The sequence below is a fragment of the Heptranchias perlo genome, chromosome 1 (genome assembly GCF_035084215.1).
Source record: "Heptranchias perlo isolate sHepPer1 chromosome 1, sHepPer1.hap1, whole genome shotgun sequence".
NCBI lineage: Eukaryota > Metazoa > Chordata > Chondrichthyes > Hexanchiformes > Hexanchidae > Heptranchias > Heptranchias perlo.
The window spans coordinates 181,132,652-181,150,694 of record NC_090325.1 but is presented as its reverse complement, the minus strand read 5'-3'; the positions used below and the strand labels follow the sequence as shown (position 1 = coordinate 181,150,694).

General features: G+C 41.7%; 1 protein-coding gene across 1 annotated transcript in view; it reads right to left on the bottom strand.

Moving 5' to 3' along the window:
• The window catches only part of LOC137328402 (janus kinase and microtubule-interacting protein 1-like), a 244,443-nt gene that overhangs the window by 45,710 nt on the left and 180,690 nt on the right, over positions 1 to 18,043 (bottom strand). The window contains exons 13-17 of the mRNA XM_067994334.1: positions 15,352 to 15,414; positions 8,071 to 8,169; positions 6,327 to 6,425; positions 4,976 to 5,029; positions 2,729 to 2,794 (exon numbers count right to left, since the gene is read on the bottom strand). Of these exons, the coding sequence (XP_067850435.1) occupies positions 2,729 to 2,794; positions 4,976 to 5,029; positions 6,327 to 6,425; positions 8,071 to 8,169; positions 15,352 to 15,414 (381 nt within the window). The remainder of the gene's footprint in view (positions 1 to 2,728; positions 2,795 to 4,975; positions 5,030 to 6,326; positions 6,426 to 8,070; positions 8,170 to 15,351; positions 15,415 to 18,043) is intronic.

Here is an 18,043-nt window from a genome sequence, read left to right as displayed (position 1 = left end):
GTTTGGATTATTTTTCTTCTGTAAGCACTTATCCAATCCCTTCTTAAATGTCATTATTAAATCAATAGCCATTTATGGTAGTGCACTCCATATTCCAACAACCTTTTGTATGAAAATCTCTTCTTTTATGCTTTTAGTACCAACCCGAGATTTATACCTCCTTGTAATCAATTCATCAACCAGTGGAAATAATTTTTCACTATTAAATCTCTCAAAATTATGAATGTTTACATTAGATCCTCCCTCCTGACCTTCTCTGCTAAAGTGAATACAGTTCTAGTTTTACAAGTCATTCAGTCTAACTGGGTCTTCTCATTTGGTACTGTCCTAGTGAATCCATCTTGCACCTTTTCAATAGCTTCAATAATCTTTCTGGTGCCCAAAACTGCATACAGTATTCCATTTCTGGTCCAATCAATGCCTTGTTTAGATTAATCATCACCTCCTTACTTTTGTATTCAATGTCACTATATACAAAATGCAAAATCCCACTTGCCATTTTCATGGCTTTTTCCACCTACAATCCAGCTTTTTTTATTTGTCTTGCTCAAATTTTCCACCTCCAACTTATTCCAGGATATAACTGTTGTATCAGTTAATGTGTTGCCAAAGAATACCACATTCTAACTCACCCCCCAAAAAATATCTTTTTGTAATTATCTTAAATTTTGTCCTCTTACATAGAATGTACAGCACAGAAACAGGCCATTCGGCCCAACTGGTCTATGCCGGTGTTTATGCTCCACAAGAGCTCCTCTCACCTCTCTTCACCTATCATGTGTCTATCTAGCTTCTCCTTAAATGCATCTATGCTATTCACCTCAACTACTCATTGTGGTATCAAGTTTCACATTCTAACCACTCTCTGAGTAAAGAGGTTTCTCCTTAATTCCCTATTGGATTTATTAGTGACTATCTTATATTTATGGCACCTAGTTTTGGACTCCCCCACAAGTGGAAACATCTTCTCTACTTCTGCCCTAACAAATCCTTTCACAATCTTAATGATCTTCACCAGGCCACCCCTCAGCCTTCTCTTTTCTAGAGAAAAGAGCCTCAACCTGTTCAACCTTTCCTGATAGTTATAACCTCTCAGTTCTGGTATCATCTTTGTAAATTTTTTTTTGCACCTTCTCCGGGGCCTCTATATCCTTTTTATAATATGGAAACCAGAACTGTGCACAATGCTCCAAGTGTGGTCTAACCAAGGTTCTATACAAGTTTAACATAACTTCCCTGCTTTTCAATTCTACCCCTCTAGAAACAGGATTGTATTGTCATCATATTCATGTGATACAATCTTGAGAGTTGGAGTCATTCAGAGTGCAATGTTGTTACTGCTTGTTCATTGACTATAACAATATGCCTCTTTTGGTGGTCCGAATTTCATGTGTTAAATTAAATACAGCTATAATGTATTAGTGCACAATGAATGAACCACCAATTAAATCAATGATTGAGGGAAGTAGAAGGGGAGGGACTAACCCTCCATTTTTTTATATTAAATACCTTTGAATGAAGTGTACTTCAAGTCACAATTGAAGTGGATATAAGGACGTTTAGCACGCATTGATTCCTGTTACCAAGCACAGCAATGTCTCATGTAAATGTTAATCGCTAATGCTTTCAATAATGAAAGGACGACAACAATCTGGAGGAGAGATTATCCTTTCAGAGAATTTAGAGGCCACCAACCAACTACTTGGCACTGACTGAACAGCAGCGTCTGTCACTTTTGCCTCAGCAGAGATATGCTTACCTGAAATCACCTTCTCTGCTAACGTGAAGCAGTGAAGGTAACAGCAGTCATGAAAATACGTGCCACTGGAGTAGTGAAAGAGTCAAGGCACCTGGGAGTGATCATATTGGTATCCTGTGAAGTTACAGATGGATTGCTAATGAAGCCTTTCAGATTCATACATTTCCCTAATGTTGAGGAGCAACAAGTGATCATACAGCAACAATTTTTCTCAACTGCAACTGTACCCATGTAGAGATCCATGAACAGACACATAATGCCAAAGCAGATTAAAATGGCAAAGGCTATCACTCAATAAAAATGTAGGTTGTATGCAATGCACAAAGTATGATCATGCATGTTTTTGCCAACTTCCCTGAGTCAACCCAAGACTCTCATCCTTAGCCAATCCACACCAAAAGACTTAGTAGAAAGATGACTAATACTATGGTTGTCTCCATGGTAGCCAATGTGTTTAACTGAAAATCTTGGCTCACATCACCAATCCTTAACCTAAAAGTCGATAGATGCAGCAGATAAATCCACAAACTCAATCACAGAAAGAACTATTAGAACAATGAAACTAAGCAGCTAATGCTTAGACATCATGCAAGGTGCCATGTAGAATACCCACAAAAAATGAGCAAGGTATCTGTTGTACACGGTCTTTTGCAGAGTTTGGGAATCTGGAGAGCCATCAGCCTCCGTGTGTGCGAACAATGGTCTTGGAAGATGTCAAACCCTCTGCTCATGGGGAGATAAGGCAATTGGAAATCAAGATTAATAGCACATATAATGTATCATTACTCGCTGTCACTAGGAGTACTTTATACAAAATGGCACTGTATTGACGTTGGTGATGAGTATGAAGGATGATTAACCTGTTTTGGGCCATGCTTGATTTTAGTAAACAGATTAACACAAGTAGTACAGAGTCAGGATATGAATGCACCTCCTGCTTCACAGAACAATCATGATTTGGAAGTGTACCTTCTCACAGAGTGAAAGCACAGTACGAGCTTGAATTACTGCAACCTGCTCTTCATTTCTTAGGTTCTGAAATACAAAGATGCACAAAATACTGAACTGAGTTTAACAGTACAGTATGGACTATTCAAAATAAAGATACAGGCAACCCAACATGAACTGTTGAGAGAAAAGCAAGATGAACAATCAGTTAGATGCTTCTCACAGCATCAGCAGTTTAAAATAAATTCTACATAATTGAGTTAAAATAGATGTTACACATGCACACATATGAAAAGTGAACCCTCTGAGTTCTTAAGTCCACTTCAAAAGAAAGAAAGAAAGATTTGCATTTATATAGCGCTTTTCATAACCTCAGGACGTCCCAAAGCGCTTTGCAGCCAATGAAGTACTTTTGAAGTGTAGTCAGTGTTGTAATGCAGGAAATGAGGCAGCCAATTTGCACACAGCAAAGTCACACAAACAGCAATGAGATAATGACCAGATAATCTGTTTTATTGATATTGGTTGAGGGATAAATATGGGCCAGGACACCAGGAAGAACTCACCCCTGCTCTTCTTCGTAATAGTGCCATGAGATCTTTTATGTCCACCTGAGAGGGTTTAATGTCTCATCCGAAAAAATAATTAAGGTGACGTAGTGGTGGTTCATTGGGGTACAAATGTGCCAAACTATTAGAGTGGTGAGGTCCTGCCCACAAATGCAATTTCCCCACTTTGCACTTTCCCAATTTTGGCATTGATCACAGGCCAGCACTTCCACATTGGGAGGAAAAAAATTAAGAGATATATCACCCGAGGCCACTCTCTGCCACCAACAACTGCATCTTAATTACTGCTGGTAATGTCTTAGGTGCAGACAACATTTATTGCAAATGTAAGGAATCTTACAACACCAGGTTATAGTCCAATAGTTTTATTTGAAAATCACAAGCTTTCGGAGGCTTTCTCCTTCGTCAGGTGACGAAGGAGAAAGCCTACGAAAGCTTGTGATTTTCAAATAAAACTATTGGACTATAACCTGGTGTTGTAAGATTCCTTACATTTGTCAACCCCAGTCCATCACCGGCATCTCCACATCTCATTTATTGCAAGGCATCTCTGAGCCAGAAAATGGTGTGGAGGTGATGGGGAAGGATAAAGAGAGAAGTAAAAGTAGGACTTAGATTACTACATTAAACGCACACTTAAAAACATTTCATAGCACAATGCCTTAAAAAAAGCACACTCCACGTGTGTTCATCGAGAACTGGAGCATCAGTGAAAGAAAAATTCACCGTTGCTGATCTCTCTTCCTCACACGTGTACAAAATCTCCCTCAGCAGAAGCATCACATCTCCATGATATAAACACTTGAAAGTTTAGCTGACACAGTTAATACGACTGATACAATGTAGCACTATCCTACATGGCATTTAAACATTCTGCATTTGCAGTGGATACAGAACTTTCCCTAATTTCCTCCTTCCTTTTATATTCTTATAGGAAGCTTATTTCACTGAACATGAAAAGAAATTTGCATGCAATCACTATAACTGAACATTTTATTTTCTCATTACAATGAAATTAACATGCCTGTAATTTTATTTATTCATAGCAGTTGGTACTGTCACCACAAAAAAAGTTACTAAAAAGATACATACTATGATACTTTTTATTGAGTCAAAAGTAGGAGTGAAAGTACTCTCTGAAATATGGATAAACTGGTGGTCAAGTGAGTTATTTCCACCTCGGACAGCTGGATTCAAATCCAACCCAAGCTAATGGAATGAAAGGCTCCATCTGCCTCAGGGAACCCAGTGAAACAAGTAGATTCCCAGTAGGTGTTGATCCAAAACTCAAGACTGCCCAGAAGTGAGGTAGCCCTTCTCAAAGAGGCTATGAGGATGGCTGGTGTGGAAAATAGAAAAACTCAGCTGAGATGGAGGAGGAAAATTAAGGCACAATGTTGGGGCAAAGAAGCAGGAGTTTTGTTATGATCCTGCTCTGCGACACTTGACCTGAGAATGCTTGGTGCAGACACTGGACGTCAAAAAGTTAAAAAATGCTCCAATCCAAGTGAAAATCACCCCGGAACATTTAAAAGATGGCAGAATTACAGTAGAGTTTTGTCACACATTAACTAACTCAGATTGAACAGCTGAGGGATCACATACAACACAGAATGAAAGGTGCAAACAATAAGTGAAGCCCTGAATTGAGATGATTTGAATGAGCCATGCTGACCTCTGTTGTCTGAATTAGCCTTACCCCATTATCTCCCAGGATATCAAGTTTCTTCATTAGATCAGGAATGACCACATCCTGAAAGAAAGGATCCATGTCATTAACAAAGAATAAAATCAATGCAATGATCAGGAGATCAAATGAAAAGATCAGTGAATTAAAACAAAAAAATGTAATCAACTCCACTTTATGGTGAGGCTGAATATTCAATGTTAAATGCTTTTCTTGGATATATTTTTTATTCCATCAGTTTTTCTGGCTGCAAGTTTCGCTGAAAGGACTTTTTTACTGGCAACATCAGATAGTAAGTCATACATATTTAGAAGAAGTGAACATTGGTCACCTCCCACTGGTTTCATTCCTTGCACAGCTAAACCCTGCAGGCATTGAGATATCTCGCAGAAACTGTTTGCCTCGAGAGAGAAGTCTGGTTAAGGTTTGGGGCCTTTCCCAAGGTTTCAAAGGGATTCGTGCTAGTTCTCAGCTGGTGTGAATTCTATTGAAGCCTTTTAAGGGCAGACTTCCCAGGGAAGCCCAAAATCTGCCCCAGTACACACCCACCCCCCCCTCCGACTTTGGGGAGAGGACCAAGACGATCTCTGCCCATGGCCCTCCTTTCTGGAAAATAGCAGAACAGAAAACATAGGACAGAATCATGGTGGAACCGAGGTCTGCTTCAAATTCAAGCGGCAAGTGACCAATCCACCCGCCTGTCTGCCCTTGATCGGGGCTGGAAAAAGAAAAAAGAAAAGACTTGCATTTATATAGCACCTTTCACGACCTCAGGGTGTCCCAAAGCGCTTTACAGCCAATGAAGTACTTCTGAAGTGCAGTCACTGTTGTAATGTAGGATACACGGCAATCAATCTGCGCACAGCAAGGACCCAAAAACAGCAATGTGATCATGACCAAATAATGATGTTGGTTGAGGGATAAATATTGGCCAGGACACCGGGGAGAACTCCCCTGCTCTTCTTTGAAATAGTGGGATCTTTTGCGTCCACCTGAGAGGTCGGACGGGGCCTTGGTTTAACATCTCTTCTGAAAGACGGCACCTCTGACATTTCAAGGTCAAAGGATTTTACATGTTTGCAGGGCACAAACCTAATCCTAATCCTAACTTATAACCAGTTCTACTTACATTAAATACAATTTCTTCTGGCAGCTGCACATCTTAGTGGAGCAGCATTCTGATAAACTACATTGCTCCAGAATGCCTGGCAAACTCACACAATCCAAGGGTAAGTTTTCTAAGTCACATCTGATAAGTGGTTCAAACATAGAACACGTATCTATACATCCACCCACATGGGACAGACTTATTTAATGCCTTGCTGCCCTACACATAACAGACTCTGATGAGTAAAAAGCTCACCTTAATGCCCTCTTGCTGACAGTAGAGCTGAAGGGCACTTCCACTCTCAGAAAATGCCGTTATATGCAAGTTATAAGCAGGTGATCTTCGCTCCCGCTCCTGCAGGCAGGAAACACATCTGATCAGATTCAAGTCACGATAACAAGGAAACAAAAACCTCAGTACAAGACTTTTGAGATCTTAGAAAAACATTTAAGCTTTGAAATGTATTAACTGCTGTGAACTCAGTTTCACATCCAACATTTTCTACTCCCTTTTTGTTCTGGTACTCTCCTAATTCGAATTGACTTGATATTTTGCTGATTTCGAGGATAAGGAAGGAATAAATATCAAAAAGTTCCCTCAGTTGCACTGCATCCAGTTTTATTGAACTACAATTTAGACTATTTTGTGTCATGATAAATATTAATAAAAAGATCGCAGCAATAAATAAGCTATCACAGCAGTAATCTAACTTGCATGAGCTTAGTGCACATTTGACATTTTTACACAAAATCACAGCAGTCAACAATCTTCAGTTCAGGATTGTGCGGTTAATATATTTTTGTGGATTTATCAATAACTGAAAACATTACAGTTTCTGTTGTTTACTAGAAGACTTAGTACTATCTAATATCTTATCTACATTTTCCATACTTACTTTACAACTTGCTTATGGGAGAATGCTGCTGCTGAAATGAACCAGATGGAAAAGCAGGAATATTGGAAATAAATGGATTTCAGTGGAATCATGCTCAAAAGCAGGGCGTCTCCCAAAATGATTGACAAATAATAGATCACATGAGCTTATGCAACAAAAAAAATACAAAGCTTTCGGGTTAGTGTTCCTGCACAGCCTTGAAATACAGGGTTTGCACCAGTATGATTATTCTTTTTATTGTCAACGCAACAATGTTAGGGTAAAATAAAGATCAGAAGAGCATTGTGAAAACAGATAATGATATCACACAGTATGATGTATGTACTGCAAAGCAACCTCGGGTGCAATCAGCCCCCTTAAAATCTCGTACAGTTCAAAACAATGGTACATTTTTGTGACAGAATTGAAGAAAGGCCTGTATTCTAGATTTTATGGTTTGGCGGGTTAACTTGCTTACTCTCTTTTTTAAAAAAAAGCTGTTGCCCCAAGTTCATTAGCTAGATTTCTGTATTATACTTCCCAAGTTCTTTGTAGCTGCTGCACTGGAATGCATGTGGAATGCATTTCAATCAAGTGCAATACAATATGGTCATGATGTGAAGCTGCTGCCTGTCAACCAGATTCTTCAGAGTAAAATCAAAACAAACTTCAAAGTGAGTGTGTTGTAAAATATAATATATGTGAAGAATGATAACAGAGGTGAATTCAGACTTACTTACTATAGTGAATAGTGATGAACAATGCAGGGTTATGAAACACAAATGATGAGATGCAATTAGTAGCAAAAACAAAATCTTTTTATTAAGTGCAAAAAATATTTCACTATAAATTATAATCTATTTGTATGAATTATAATCTATTTGTACATTTCAATCATCCTCTAGCAACTTGTCAGAAAATATTCCCAAGATTTTCTTTTGACATCAAAAATCCAGGCAGTGAAACAGCTTCTCTTCTGAAGTGAAACAGCTACGCATTAATAAAAGGCAGTGCTCGTTAGTGCTGGAAAACAAGTGACTACACTCAGCGTTACTGCACAAAAGTTCTCCTTTTTGGTTCATAAACTTCGGCTCCATGTGACACTTTACAAATGGAATGTCTTACTTCAAGCTCTAAGATTCTGAACTCTAGCAGCTCATTCTGGTCCTTTGCGTCTTGCATCTCATTCTGTAGTCTAAGTTCTTCGAGTTTCAATTTATGAATCTGTAAGAAATTTAGAAGTATAAATACTTTGGAATCCATCTGATGTTATTTAGCAGTCAATAACTCAATATGACATGACTTTAACAGTATCCAAATTCGAGATTTCAGAGTGCATACTCTGCCACTCCTGCAGATGACTCTAGTGCAAAATGATACAGATAACTACTATTAGGCGATTTCTAGGGGTCTGTTTGAGTGGTTCAGTTGTTCAGTGACAGTTTTTCTCTATCTTGCACTCTTTTTGAAGCTGCTTGTAAACATTTGTACAAATGACTGTATCCTATAGTATCATTAAAATCTCAACAACGTCCTTCAGCTCACCAAGAGTGGAAGCCTCCCTCAGCTCCAGTCAGCAAAGGGTGTCCATGTTATCTCACAAGTTGGATTTAAAAAGAAAATTTGGAAATACCTTACAGCATTTCCTTCATTACGCAATTATTGGAAATGGCCCAAGATGCAGCAATGTGGGCTTACTGAAAAAAGGAGAATTTAGTCACAAGCTTCTCCCTTTGGTGGAAAAGTGCAGGAACTTTTGCACTAACGTAAACTTGCATTTTAAACATTAAAAAAAAACCTTGTCTAAAAATCTCCACAAAGACAATATGTAACAAATCATGTCTCCCAGAATTGTAACCATTTGAAAAATTGGTTCTTCACATAGTTAACAATAACAAAAAGGTACTGGTAACACCTGCAGGATATAATGATTTAGGGAGCCAAATGAGACATTAACATCCCAATTCTCTTGCCCAGCCCAGAACTCTGTCCCTATATATGCTCCTCTGACAGCAGTTTAAAAGTTAAATGTTTAGAGAGCATGGGTGGAAAAGTCTACACTATCTAAACATTTAAATTAACTGCCAGGTAAGTTTAAAAAGTGTCCAAAGGCCCAAAGGGACCACTGGGCACTTTTTAAAACTCCATTTGACGGCAGACTGGAGTTACACTCCATGAGATATCAAACCGCAGGCTCCTCTCTCATCCTCCTCACGGGAAGTTTCACATTGCTTCTCTCTGAATTCAAGTCAGACCCTCACTCAGATTTATACTGAAATTTTACCCATTGAAATTAAGGGCAGGAGCACTAAAGTTGTAGTGTAAACACACCCTAAGAGAGGAGCTCACACCTAAAGCACCTGTGGAAAATTCTAGACCTCTGGTACTTTGAGACCAGCAACATTTTAGCATAATGACAGAATTAATGTGACAAGAACACGGAAGTGTCATGGACAGTTCATTAAAAAGTTGTTTGCTGGATTGAGCAATGCATGGCATATAAGAGGATGATAACTGTACTTCCCACCACATGACTATCCCCAACACATACATACATAATGTACTGTGCATTTTCTAGGATGTATCTAATGGATCTTGTTGACTGGCACAAATTTAAGCTGACAGTGAGCGTTGAAGTGGTAAGTGCAGTGGGATTTCAATCTGTCTCCACTTTCCCTGAAAGAACCCTGACTGATGGTCTCTAGGTTAGAAGACAAAGTGCTCCGAAGTACAAGTTTATTAAAAACACATAATTATGTTTTTAAAATTGGACTTACAGACGTTAGCAGCTTGAAGAAGCCACGGGTCAGTCTAATTTTCACACCGTGCAAACACTATGGGGTAAATTTTAACCCCCAAGAACGGTTGGGTTGGGGGAGGGTGAGCTGTGAAAATAGTCCCTTTTTGGAGCGGGACCGCATGCCGGCTCCAATGCGTCCACTTCCAGGTTTGACCCAGACGTGTTCGGATGCACGCGCTTCTGACACCCGGAAGTCCTGCCAGCTTTCCGATATTTAAAGGGCCAATTTAGGTTTTTAAAGCACTTAATGCGATGAACTTTTTGTGAATTGAGTTACACAAGCCATTTTAACTTCTCCTGAACGTGTCTCCCGTGGCCTCTGAAACACGCCATGGAAACGGAGGTGAGCTACAGCCTGCCCTCATTTGGACCTTTAAACCAGTGATTGACACGTGAGGAAAAGGTAAGTTTTTGCAGCAGGACAATCAGTTCTCTCAGACAAACCTTTGGTTGGGAGTTCTTTGCATTTAGACTGAGATTTCTTGGTTCACACTCAGAATTCTTGTGTTCAGACATATTTACCTACATTTTGGACCCCCCTCAAACTGACATAATCAGGATGGGGGTCACAATCGAATTATTGTGAGGAGGAGGCACACCACCATCCGCGGCAGGCACGGCATGCAGTTTTGGGAGTTGCAGGTGCACAAGATAGAGGTTTGCCACAAGGACCTGCAGAAGAGCAAAGAGGGGGCTACTGAGGGACGTCGCAGGAGGCACTACCCACGTGAGAGAGTGTACAGGCAGAGGCTGAGCTTCCTGGACCTCTCTGAGGAGCAGTGTCTACGCAGGCTCGGAGTGAGTCACCAGGTGGTCGGAGACATCTGTATGCTCATTCATGCAGAGCTGTTCCCGGCTGGGCCTGGTGGCCACGCATTGCCCGTTGCACTCAAAGTAACCACTGCCCTCAATTTCTTCGTCTCTGGATCATTCCAGGGTCTGTCAATCGCCTGCACACAAGTGTATACGACAGGTGACGGATGGCTTGTTTGCCAGGGCATCCGACTGGGTCAACTTCCCCTGTGACGACATCAGTCAGATTGAGAGGTCAGTGGGTTTCAACTCTCTGGCTGGCTTCCCACGGGTGTAGGATGCAATTGATTGCACACACGTAGAAATACGAGGACCTCCACATGAGCCAGGACTGTTCAACAACCGAAAGGGATATCACTCCATCAATGCACAGCTGCTTTGTGACCACCGGAAGAGATTTCTGCAGGTATGCGTCAGATTCCCTGGCAGCTGCCATGATTCCTTCATTCTGCGCAAGTCCAACATTCCGGCCCTCTTCCACACACAAGACAGACTTAAGGACTGGCTCCTTGGAGGCAAGGGGTGCCCCCTGCAGACGTGGCTCATGACACCCGTGAGAAACCCCACCAACGAGGCTCAGCAGCGGTGCAACGGCAGTCACATCACCACCAGGTCTGTCATTGAACAAGCCATTGGAATGCTGAAGATGCACTTCAGGTACCTGGATCGATCTGGGGGATCCCTTCAGTACTCACCATCAAGGACGTGTAGAATAATAGTCGTGTGTTGCGTCCTGCACAATATTGCTTTACAGAGAGGGTTACAGACGGAGGAGCTTGAATGTGCTCATGAAGCATCCTCATCTGCTGGCAACATTGAAGAAGACGATGACGAGGATGAGGATGAGGAAGATGGGCAACCTATCACCAGAGCAGCGGCACAGGGGGTTCGTGATGCCAGGGAGTCACTCATATCTAACAGGTTCTCATAAGAAGATCTGCAAACTGAAGATAGTGAACTACCCAGACCACCTGGAACAATCACCACCAACAACACCAGCACCCCCTCCTCCGCTTGCACAAAATAGTCCTTCAACCACATACACTCCTTGTAAATGCACCCAATGGGTGGCATCAAGTCTTGGCATTCATGATGAAGCAGATGAAAGGGCGCTTTCACAAAAAGGACTCAAGAGTGGACAAGATGTAGCAGTAACAATTAAAACATTTGATGTGCTTGTAAGAAAAAACAAATATAAATGAAAAGCATGACATCTCGTCAGACACCCTTGTGCATACCTTTGGTGAATAAAGTGGTGCTTCTACGTGGTGCATCCCCTGTGGCTTCAGCAGAGATAGTGGCAGGTTGCTCAGGTCCCTGCCCTGACAATTGAGATGCTCTCGGACTATGACCTCTGGACTTTGGAGCCTGTGAGGACCCTGCCAAAGACTGCTCCACCTTCACCTGTGCAGGGGCAGACTCGGCCATTGGGAGAGGAAGCAGCATTGCAGTAATGGTATGAGACATGGGAGTGCTTTGATTGGAGTCCCCACTTCCATGTCCCCTTTCGCCTTCACTCCTTTCCTGGGCCACGGCCACATCACTTCTACCACTCTGCTGGACAACAGCTTGGAGCAGATCTGTGACGTGTTTGAAGACCACGGCTAAAGTTTCTGTCTGCCTGTTTAAGTTGACAGACATGCTGGCATCCAAAGTCCGCAAGGCCGTAGACATGGCCTGAATGGACTCATTTGTGAGCCATGCCTGAAGCTCCATGGAGGCTGCCATTCTCTCCATCGCAGAGATTCCCAAACTTATCTTATTCCCATGGACTCTGCCATCCTCTCCGCTATTGTGGAGAGTGTGCGTAGCACATTTTCCAGTACCTCGCAAAGGTGCAGCTGTACCTATATTATTCTCCTTCTCAATGATGGCCCCGGGGGTTCAGCATCTGCGTCCAGCTGAGCAGAGCCTGGAGGGGAGTGTGCCCACCGACATGGACTCTCCACAGCTGCCCCTGCCACAAGTGTCTGCTCATGCTCACTTGTGAGTGGTGAATTACTAGGTGACAACCCAACTATCTGCTTAACAGATCCCACCAAAGTGCGAGTATCTGTGCTGGTGCACCCTCAGAGGAATGGAGCTCCTCTGAGGAATCGCCCTCTTCCATGGAGCCTGCCTCCTCATCAATCCTTGAAGGCCCTGAAAGAGAACATAAAGCAATGTTAACAATCATTGCAGAAGTTAGTTTGCAATGAGCATACTGAGGTGTGCAACAGGTCAATCAGTGATAGCAACAATTCATGATGTGTGTGAAGGATGTTAAAGTTCTGTCACCAGATGTTTGCAGGTTGCCAGTCTCGCCATCTCTGACGGCCAGGCATTCAACCGTGCGGCAGAGCTCCAAGGCCTCCTCCTCCGTCTCTGTCAGGGGCACTATTTGTGGTGGCCCCCGTCCAGTCAGACTCCTCTCTCTTGCATTTTGCACTCTCTTTTCCTGCAAGTGGAGAAAGTACAGACGTGTGAGTGAGTGAGGGTGATGGGGTCACCTGATAGATGCATTGCTTTGGGTGAGGCTGACAATGAAAGAGATGCATCAGAGGGTATCAGACAGATTCATGACATTGCATCAGGATTGGGGTGAGTGGGAGAGGTGGGTTCACAAATGGAGAGGTGAGGAAATGCACTGAAAGTAAGTTGATAGGGGTGTTCAAAATCAAGAGGGGTCTAGACAGAGTAGATAGAGAGAAGCTGTTCTCATTGGCAGAAGGGTCGAGAATCAGAGAACACAGATTTAAGGTGATTGGCAAAAGAACCAAAGGCAACTTGAGGAAAAACTTTTTTACATAGCGAGTGGTTATGATCTGGAATGCACTTTCTGAAAGGGCACTAGAGGTGGATTCAATTGTGGCTTTCAAAAGGGAATTGGATAAGTACAGGAAGGAAAAAAATTGTAGGGCTACGGGGAAAGGGCGGGGAGTGGGACTAACTGGATTGCTCTTGCAGAGAGCCGGCACGGGCTCGAGGGGCTGAATGGCCTCCTTCTGTGCTGCTGTAACCATTCTATAATTCTATGATACTGAGCCTTAAGTGGGTGGGAGGAGTGATGTGATGGAGTGGGCTTGGCAAAACAGAATGAGGGGGGGGGAATGGACACCACAGGGTGTAGGTGAATCAGTAACTGTACTCACTTTTCCCGACCTGGTTAGGTCATTAAAGCGTTTTCTGCACTGCACCCATGACCTTGCAATGGTGATCCTGCTGCTCAGCTTCTCTGCCACCTTGAGCCAGGCCTTTTTGGTGGCAGAGGTAGGACACTTCCTCTGATTGGCTGGGTACAGTATCTCCCTCCTGCTCCTCACACCAGCCAGTAGCAACTCGAGAGAAGAGTCATTAAAGCAGAGTGCTGCCTTACTCCTTTGATACTGCATCTCAGCACATTCCTCCTTTCTCCCTCAAAATCCATGGTTGCAATGGCCCTTTAAATACTCCAGTTCACAGCACGTCATTCGAGTGAGCAATGCGCCCGTTGCACAGCTTGGAGACGCGAAACCCGGAAGTTACATTAAGGGCCTTCAACTTAGTCGCGATCGCTCGAGCCAACGCACAGAAAATTTTCCAGGTTTCCCACGTGAGTTCCAGCTGCCATGTTAAAATTATGCTCTATATACCTGCATTTTGCATTACTTGGTTGTAAAGTGCTTTGGGACATCCTTAGGTCGGGAAAGGCGCTATATAAATGCAAGTTCTTTCTTTCTTTTCAATGGAAATGAAAAGCAGGAGAGATGTAAAACGGGCTGCCAGTTCCCCAACGCCTGATTTCCACTCGTGCACAAAGTCAAAATGACCTCTCCTGGATATCAGAAGAACAAAGGTAGCATTTTATTATATAATGCTGAGTCTGCTCCCCCACTAAAAAGGCGAGCTGCATTAATAGGAGAATCTTCACTGGTGAGAGCAAAAGGTTAAAAGAGGCATGCCCTGGGGTCATTTACATCCGTCATCAGAAGTGACAATTTTAAATGCATTTAGACAGGAAAGTAAAAAGGATTCTGTTTAGAATGAATGTCCCATTCATTCTAAACAACTCAGGTGCAAAACAGTAGAAAGATTTAGAAAGTGTAAAAATAAAGAAAAGTTAACCTAAGGATGGGGAAGAAGCAAAGGGAATATGTGGGGGAGGGGCGGAAAAAGAGATGTGTTGCAGATATCGGCTGTAATAAACTGTCCAACTTTGTTGCATGAATATGCTGCTTCTTCATCACTAATCGCACTGCCACAATTTACTCACCGTGGGGTGGGGTTGGGGGTATGGGGAGGTCTCCCTATCATCTACAGTAGCTTTGCTGGAAGACTGACGGTAATCCCGAAAAAACAGCACTTACTCTGTCTTCCCAGATTTTCCGCCGAGGTTACGGCAGATGATCGGGAGAGCACCCCCACGTGAAAATTCTAGGCGCAGGCGTCCAACAAGGGGGCAGGGTAAAATGAGGGAGACGGGATCCCTAATAATCTCTGGATGATCAAGATTAATTGCAACAGCGCCCAAGAAAATACAATTAACAATCAAAAAACATCATTGAAAGTGCAATCTCTACAAGAAAACTTCTAACAAAAACATAAATGATAATCTGTATTTTGTGGAGGAATGAAAGGTGGTCGCAATAAGAAACCCTTCACTTGACTATAGATAAGTTAGGTTCGTTCAGTCAACCATGATTAGCTATTGTCTCCCCGGCTTCCATTAATCAAAGCTGTCAAAAAGACGCTGAACATCTCCTCAAGAAATTAAGTGGGAAAAACAACAGGGAATTGATGGAATGTGAAAAAAACACAACCACTGGATCATTTACCTTTTCTAACAGTTCCTGGTTGCTTCTAAAAAGTAATTGTTTCTCTTCCACCCATTTTGAGTCCTAAAATATACAAAATAGCAAGGAACAAAAAGGAAAATGTGTTACAAAATTCCTTTGCAACAAAATCTTAAAACAAGCTATATCTTACTGTGTGTGCAAAGAAAGAAAAGTTTTTTAAAAATTATGATCGTTGTGTTTTGTAAGAACATTTCTAGAAATACAAATGAGCTGAAATTGAGCTACATGATATTAGCATACAAACATTAAAGGCTCCAATGTGAAATTTCTTTGTCTGTTATTTGAACTCGAGCCTGAAGCTGTTTATCATTTGAACAGGTTAACTCCTTCATTAAATTAGCAGACAAAGGAATTTCATGAAAAGACAACGCACACTAATATTGCACAGCACTGCTTCACCCCAAAAGTTAAATAAAGGTCTTAATGAATTTATAGAAAAATGTATTTATAATTGTTACATTCTGATTTTAATCTCTCTATCCATCTATTCAAGCACAGCTATCACAACGAATTGTACATTCATTTAACTATAGGGGTATTATTTATTCACTAAAATGCAAACACACTAATATTTGATACTGGAAATAGGCTTTGTGCAAGAAGTTAAAAATGCATTACTTTTACACATTGTTTCGAGCTCCCTGAGTAATGAATGGGTAACTGGAGTCAGAAGTGATAGATAGGCACCATAAAATCCAGTCAGTGTTACTGTCCTGGTCTACAGTCACTAAGACTAAAAGGATTGTTTTCAACTTGAGACAGAAAAATACAGAGGGGATCTTTATTTACTGAAACTATTCTTGCCTATGCATGAAGTACTAGAAAGGTTTCGAAAGAAAGCTCTACTTACACATCCGAATGGAAAGAGAATGGGGGGGAGAAAGCATTTCACACAAACTGAAATAGTTTAACAAACGTGCAAAATGAAATCACAGTAAGTCAAACAAAAGTATTTCATTATTACAGAAAAGAAAAATACAGCTGATTCAATAAATTACAAATGAGCAAAATACACAGATGCTATAAAGTGCAACTTAATCAAACTAAGCTTCATTTTAATATGACTATTTAGACAGATTTAATCATTCATTCATCAATACGATTGCTTAAGGATACTTAAGAATCATGACCAGGGTCACATTATACAGTCTCAGTAATTTAGAGTACAGACAGCATGAAGTAGGGTGTGGGCAAAAGCACATTACATTGTGAGTACATACCCACCCTCGTCTAGACTAGAGATCTTACTACTGCAGCAAAACAGTCATTACAGAAGTAGGCAAATCTAGAGTTAAACAGCAAAGGCAATGCAAAGTATAAAGCATGGCAGGGTTTAATGAGATTTCACGCTGAGTTTTCAGGTAGAAGCTTCATTCACCCACAATGGGAGCTAGCACAAACAAAGACTCCGTTCAGTTAACTCAGTAAATTTTACGTTTTAAAAATGTACAAACGCTATTTTCTTCCATTCATCAAAAAAAAGCACGTGTCAGGCTGACAACGTTTTTTGCTAACATTAGCAAATGGGCGTAAAATGTACCTTTACATCATTAAAAGAGAAGCTATTGTTCCAGGCATTAGCCATTATCAAGCTACGGATACTCCAAATAATTGAAATTCTCTATGGTAAACGTGATCCCAAGTTGGTTTGGAATGATTGCGAGTGTGAGTGCCAAAGTCACACATTTAGAATAAATTCCTGAACCATCAGTCAATTTCAGCTGAGTAACCAGGCTGTATCCTGAGTAACTCAGAGAAAAACAAACCAGCAGGGTTACTTGTGGTGGATTATGGGCACAGTCAGAATGCAGAGTTTAAATTACAGGCTTTTGCATATTACAAACAGAACAGTCATTTCTCCTTGAGGTAGCAAAATGATATGCTCTGAAAAAAGGAAGGTGCAGTTTACAAATATGGATGGGGTAATTTAACCCGTCTGCCCCATTGTCAGGGAGTCTCGCCTGCCTGCAGCACCAATCAGAAACCTGGGCATAACTAATGGTCAGAAAGTCATGAACCGTGCGGGCCTGAGTTTCTGATACATGCCGCTCGTAGGCGAGCCTCACCCACTAGCAGCACACACTACTCCAAATGCTTTCATGGGTCTCAAGAGAACGGCTCAGTTGTGAAGTTAAACTTATGCAGGGCAATGCTTTGACCCTCCTGTGACGGAGACATTACTGTAGTGTCACAAGGTTAGTCAGAAAGGTCAAAGCACTGCTTAGTATAAAGTTGGTTTTCCAACACCAGTCACTCTTGAGACCCAATAAGTTATGTTTTGTAAATTGTACACTCTTTTGTCAATGTGTATCATTTTGCATCTCCAAGGAGAAACGCCCATTTTTCTCTTTGTGATATGTCAGTCCTGCTACGATCATTGCTCTTCAATTCGGCAACCTAAGCACTGGCCTGGATTTTGTAACTGGGGCACATTTCCAGTGGCCCCTCGCAACCTCACTTGTATTTCTGGATCTGGGGTAATTTGTATGTGGAAGGCAGGCTCTCTGGCCTCCAACTAGGAACCGCGCCAGACTGGGAGCTGGAAGAAGAGGCAGCCACCGAGCTGTACGCAGAAATGTTTTTTTTCCCTCTGTTTTAAATGTTCTCTCCTATTGATGGGGTATATGTATGGCTGCACTCTGACAGCACTGGAACACGCTCCTCTTCCAAA